Genomic DNA, 6,583 nt, shown 5'->3' with positions numbered 1-6,583 from the left:
TCACCCCTCCTCCCCTCTCCTGACCCCTCCTCCTCTCTCCTCACCCCTCCTCCCCTCTCCTGACCCCTCCTCCCCTCTCCTGACCCCTCCTCCCCTCTCCTCACCCCTCCTCACCTTCCCCTGGCCCATATTAATCCCACACCTCCTCTCCATCTCAGCCTCTTCCCCCTCCTGATACTCACGCCCCAGCCAAGAGCCCCTCAGGTGGGACACACACACCCACCTGTTCACCTCCAGCACCATGTCATGAAACCACACAGAGCACTTGCACGCCGGAACCCCACACAGGCCAGTACCCCACACAGGCCAGTACCCCACACAGGCCGGGTACCCCACACAGGCCAGTACCCCACACAGGCCGGGTACCCCACACAGGCCACGTACCCCACACAGGCCGGGTACCCCACACAGGCCACGTACCCTACACCGGCCAGTACCCCACACAGGCCAGTACCCCACATAGGCTGGGTACTGTAGGACACAGAGACAATGTAATAGTATAACAAAGCCTGATAAATGTATGACAGGTATCAAAACATCCATCCACTTTGTCAGGCTGCATGTCTTACCTCCATAGAAAGCAGTTGCTTATACTGGTGTTGTCCTGTATGTGGACTTCTTCCATGGTGTGTTTTATATATGATGAGGGTACTGATCTGTTCATCTGGCGGGTGCTCATGGGAGGGGAGTAAGGGCTCAAGTCAGTCGCTCGGAGCAATGAGTGGGAGTTACTGGACTCATCAGGAACTGACAGCCTCCTGTACGGGCAGGGGTTTGGGCTAACCCATGGATGTATTAGGGCTAACCCTAACCCTAGAGTTGGACACCCAACTCGCCCCAGACCCTTATGCTCTGCAAATGACAACTATGTCAGGAGGACAGAGGATATTTTACTGTTTGACTGGAATCCTGTAAGGCAAGGCAAGGCAAGGCAAGTTTATTTATATAGCACATTTCAGCCACAGGGCAATTCAAGGTGCTTTACATTAAAAGCATTAAAACAAAAAGCAAGACATTATAGACATTTAAAACAAAAGGCAGGACAAATTAAAAGCATTAAAACAAAAAGCAAGTCATTATAGATATTTAAACAAAAAGCAGGACAAATAGAATACAGGAATAAAAGTTACAGTGCAGTATACTGATAAACATAACTCCTCTTAGAAAGCAGTGGCAAAAAGAAAAGTCTTCAGGCTTGTTTTAAAAGAACCAAGAGTTGCAGCAGACCTGCAGTTTTCTGGAAGTTTGTTCCAGATATGTGGAGCATAAAAACTGAATGCTGCTTCTCCATGTTTTGTTTTAACTCTGGGGACAGAAAGTAGACCTGTGCCAGACGACCTGAGGGGTCTGGATGGTTCATAGCATATGAGCAGATCAGAAATATATTTTGGCCCTAGGCCATTCAGTGCTTTATAAACCAACAGCAGTATTTTAAAGTCAATTCTTTGACAGACAGGAAGCCAGTGTAAAGACCTTAGTACTGGTGTGATATGCTCCACTTTCTTAGTCTTAGTGAGGACTGGAGCAGCAGCGTTCTGAATCAGCTGCAGCTGTCTGATCGATTTTTTAGAGAGACCTGTATACATGCCGTTACAGTAGTCGAGTCTACTGAAGATAAACGCATGGACAAGTTTTTCCAAATCCTTCTGGGACATAAATCCTTTGATCCTTGATAAATTCTTCAGGTGATAGTAGGCTGACTTTGTAATTGACTTAATGTGGCTGTTGAAATTCAGGTCTGAGTCCATGACTACACCAAGATTTCTGGCTTCGTTTGTGGTTTTTAGCATTACTGATTGAAGTTGAGCACTGACTTTTAATCGTTCTTCTTTGGCTCCAAAGACAATTACTTCAGTTTTATTTTTGTAGCCTAGATCATTCTCTTTGTGAGACATACATACATATTATGTGCATTTACAGTCACTTTGACATCGAGTCCTCCATACGGGCGCTAGAGGGCGCTAGAGGCGCTAGAGGGCGCACAGTTACCAACGAATCACGTGAGTTGTCAGTGAAAGATGGCGGATCAGGATCTGTCTCCAGCGGGACGGCTCCAGGATTCACAAGTTTCTGGGAGTTTGAGTGCCTCTGGTGACTTGGGGAGACCACATTTCCAAGATAATAAAAACCGACTAGCCAGCAGTCCGGATGAGACTTTATCTCCGACTTCTGTTATTTTCTTTAAAGAGGCGCTGAATTCATCCAACATTCGTTTTTCGAAACCAGGATTGTCCTCGTCCGCTCCAGTGCGATATGAGTTCCAGATTGAGAGGTCCAGGAAGACTCAAAGTGAGTAACCTTACAACAAAACAAGATAGCGTTAGTCAATACAAAGATACTGTAGCTGCCCGGTTTGCTTACTGGTTATCTAGCTAGCTAGTTAGCTGTGCTAATCACTCATGGAGATAGCTAGCTAGCTGACTAACACAGCAGCTCAACATCTCTGAGCTGGACACGTTAAGAGCTGAGCGGATATCTACTTACTAACGTGTGATCACCCTAACCCTAACCCCCTAACCCCCTGACCCTAACCCTAATGATGGACCACTAGCCTCCTTTAGCCTGAACCAGTGAGCCTCATGAGTGGAAGGGGCTCCGTTAACGCCCACTCTGAGGCGACAACGTCACAAAAACTATAAAACCAGACACGTTTAGTGATAACAATTTATCTTACTTTGTAGCTCAAAGTGTCCTCTAAACAATTCCGATTTTCTGGCGGCATTGTGTGGGTTTTTATACTGGATTGCTAATTTAGACGATAGCGCTGCAATTAGTAATCCTGGAGGAGCTGCGTTAACTCCCATTCCAGGGTTAGGGCTAGGGCCAGAGTTAGGGTTAGGGGTGAGTTCGTGTACAAAAATTTCTAAACGTTTAGAGTGGAGATTATTTTGCGTGTAAACGTGTACACAGTTTCACCGCTGGGTGGCGCTATTGCATTATACACAACCGCAAGGACTATACTAACGCTGACTTGCACTTGAACTGATGTGTGCTGTGTGGCTGTTGGCCATCGGTCAGACACAGCACTACAGCGCAATGTGGAGGTTAGGCCTACAGTTAACAGACACCTTCTCCCTTCTCAACTCCTTTATTGATTGCCAACAATTAACTATTACTGGCATTTTAAATAATATATTGTATGTACAAAATTAAATAAAAACATTGGCAAGTGTAAGATGAACGCAAAACGGAGAGGCAGGGATTTCTTTCCTTATGCTTTCTTCTCTCCTCAACTTCTTTAGGGCTGCTGGTTGCCAACAAATATCTATTAGGCCTAGTAACATTTTAAATTATATAGGCCTATTATATGTAAAACATAGGCAAGTGTAAGATGAAACTGAGACAAGCTGATTTCTTTCCTTCTGCTTTCGACGGCGCTTTATATCACATTAGGCACACCAGTCTCGCTTTGCAGCTGTAAAACAGAATAATACAAATCTAAGCTTATCTTTGAAATCGCCCATTTAATATTTTCGATTTATGCATTTGTGAGTTATGACGTCCAAAATAAAGCACTGATTTCGAATAGAATAGCCTACATGCCCAATAAAATAAAAGTATTATTAGCCTACCTTTCCATTTTTCTGTGCCTCTCCTCCATGCATTTTTGTGTGCCTCTCCTCCATGCAGAGGGTGACCAATACGCGCGACTGCATTTTCCAGTCCTTGTCTAAGTAGTGACATGTCACTGTCAAGTAAGAGGCCGTGCTCACAGAGGCCAGCTGTCTGTTGTTATCGCTGTGTAAAGCACTTCAGCGAGCTGGCGCTTAACAGCACTGGAACAATCTTCGTACATTTTCCTGGTTCCGGCTTCGTCTCGGTGGTCTAGCTTGTTTGGGTGTTTCCACCTAAGATGATTTACCATCGACCTTGTGCTGTTTTTGTACACTAATTGTGTGTCACAAAGTGTGCATTTAACTTTGTCTCCTGACTCCCCAATCTTTTCAAAAAACGTCCATGCGAAGCTCATCTGACTAGCACTAGCAGCGCATTGCGAGTTGCTGCCGTTGGTCGCCATTGCGTTGACTAACGTGGAGTGCATATGCGCCAGCTGACATCAAATATTATATTTAGACTAAATAAATGAAGGAATTAAATTAAACGAATACACAGTAAAATGACAGCATATATCACCACAGTCAACAATTAGTATCACCCCACCCCTGAAAAAAAAAATAATAATAATTTTAAAACGTTTTTCGTGTAGTGATTTTTTAATAACGTTTATGATCTCAAAAACGTGTACAAGTATAAACGTGTACACGGACTCACCCCTAGTTAGGGTTAGGGCTAACCCAACTCCTATGGGTCAGGGTCAGGGTTAGGGTTAGGGTTAGGGCTAACCCAACTCCTATGGGTTAGGGTTAGGGTTAACCCAACTCCTGTGTAGCTACAGGGTTAGGGTAAGGGTTAGGGTCAGGGTTAGGGTTAGGACTAGGGCTAACCCAACTCCTATGGGTTAGGGTTAGGGCTAACCCAACTCCTATGTAGCTACAGTAGCTAACGTGCTACAGTAATATGGGATTATCACACAATGACGTGGCATCGCCAAGCTATATTTTCAGGGCGGCACTTCACAGAATTCATAGTGATGGTTTGTGGTCGTTTTTATATAACTAAATATGTACATAACACGCTCAAAATACGAAGGTAGACTCTGATATGTAATTGTAGGATAGTCGGTTACTTTTCCATTTCAGTTTGAAATGTCGCTAGCACAAGCCCAGAAATCAGTCTTGACACTGCGTTTTCTGTTACTGTATGTTTTATTTAGCACTAGTGCAATGTTTTGCAGGGCGGACGGAACTCCAAGACAAAGAAAGTGTAACGGACTGCCTTTTTTTCTTCTTTTTTCTTTATTTTATTTTTTAAAGAAACGTATGTGTAGTAGGGATGTACGCAGCGACTATTTTCACTGACGACTAGATGGTGTTTTTGTAACCGATTACACGACTAGTCTAAAAACAGAATTTCCAAGATTCTACAAGTGCTAGTTAGAAAAATTGAGGATGTTTCTCAAACTATGCAAGCTAAGATGCATGACTATTCTTGATGTTTCCCAACCACTCAGCGGCAGCCAATTTGCACGCGTTGCGCAGGGCTGTCACACATTGTTTGCCAGTGCAAAACAGTAGTTCAGCCTGTCCTTACAGCTTATTACTTAGCAAAGATATCCATGTGATTTATTTTGTTTAATTGAAGAAGATTAGGCTAGGCTAGCCTATAGCCTGTAATGTTTCAGTAGGCTAAAACTAGATTTCACATAAAGACAGCGGATGTCAGAGAGGACAATAACGTTCGAAGGCAAATTTATTCAAACATTGGTTCACAAAGAATGATGCAAATAATAAAGTGAAAGAAATAATAGCCTACCATGCAAAAAATAGCCTAGACGAATTGTACATTTATGAAAGTGTTATATAATGTTTTATATGGACCTGCGTGTCTGCAATAAAGTTCCTCTATCTTTCTAACCAACATTCAGCGGAAGCCAATTTTCACTCGTTGCTCATCTCGCTTCAAGTCTGGTTTGGCTATTTAAAACATGGGGTACTTTGTGACAGTTGCTTGGATGTATACTAGTATACATATGTATATCGTTTATTTTCGGTTAACTTATAATCTTAAATAGGCTATAAACAACGTAAATCCATGAACTATTAAAAATACCGCCGCATATTCAAACACAGGATGTTTAACGTTACCCTGGCTACCCTGCAGCATCACTCCCATAAGAGACCACTGACAATACAGACTACAGTCTACAGCGAGCTGGTTAGAATTAATCAATAAACCACGAGAGGCCGTGTGTTATAGTGATTTTATAACAGCTAGGGGGCGTTGTTAGGCACGACGCGAAGCGGAGTCCAGCCAATCAGAATCAAGAACCAGACCTAACCGTTGTATAAGGACACATTTACACAGTTGTCATATGCAGTTGAAAGGCCAAGCAGCAAAGTTTCTTAATTCAGCTAAGCTGGTCATTCCGTTTTGGTAGGTATGGATTTGAAAGCATCTTCCACCGGCAGACTTAATATCCTTTGCAGTAACATTATGGGGAAAAAACATGGCTAGAGCCATAACGTTAGATAAGAGTAACATTATTAACCCTATTAGCTAGACAAAAAAAATAGGCACTCAGTCTGAGACGAAATATGGCTTGTGGATGTTTACAACATATGTGGTACTGCCTGCATTGTCATAGTACTGCTGCTTAATTTTAAGATAGCGTTGCATATTTTGCAGCGCACTTCATTCATGTTTTAACAAAATAGTCCCAAACAGAACGTTTTGTTCGCTTCTTGTTGTTCTCTTGACTCTGAGAGAATGAATGGGGGAAAATATGTCCACCCTCCATAATATTTTTTTTTGCAGTGTAGCAGGGTTCAACATTCGGGCCAGTGACTTTATGCCCGGCTCACACTACAGGATTTTTGGTCTGGTTTATCCCGATTTACCCCTCCCGACAATCGGAGGAGAAATCTGGTCCGGAACATTGGTCTTACCGATGTTCGGCCCAGATGATCTTGTAATGTGAAGGGTATACAGATCCAATCTTATACCTCCCGATCGGCTTGCAGAC

The 6,583-nt window shown here is 43.2% G+C and overlaps 1 protein-coding gene across 1 annotated transcript in view; it reads left to right on the top strand.

Moving 5' to 3' along the window:
- Positions 1–2,018: 2,018 nt before the first annotated feature.
- The window catches only part of rufy3 (RUN and FYVE domain containing 3), a gene marked incomplete at its 5' end in the record, with an annotated part of 33,809 nt that continues 29,244 nt past the window's right edge, over positions 2,019–6,583 (top strand). The window contains one exon of the mRNA XM_084457371.1: positions 2,019–2,289. Within this exon, the coding sequence (XP_084313497.1) occupies positions 2,019–2,289 (271 nt within the window). The remainder of the gene's footprint in view (positions 2,290–6,583) is intronic.

Source organism: Borostomias antarcticus (genome assembly GCF_949987555.1).
Source record: "Borostomias antarcticus genome assembly, chromosome: 23".
Taxonomy (NCBI): Eukaryota; Metazoa; Chordata; class Actinopteri; order Stomiiformes; family Stomiidae; genus Borostomias; species Borostomias antarcticus.
The sequence above is the reverse complement of the archived record's forward strand: the minus strand, read 5'-3'. Positions and strand labels throughout refer to the sequence as shown.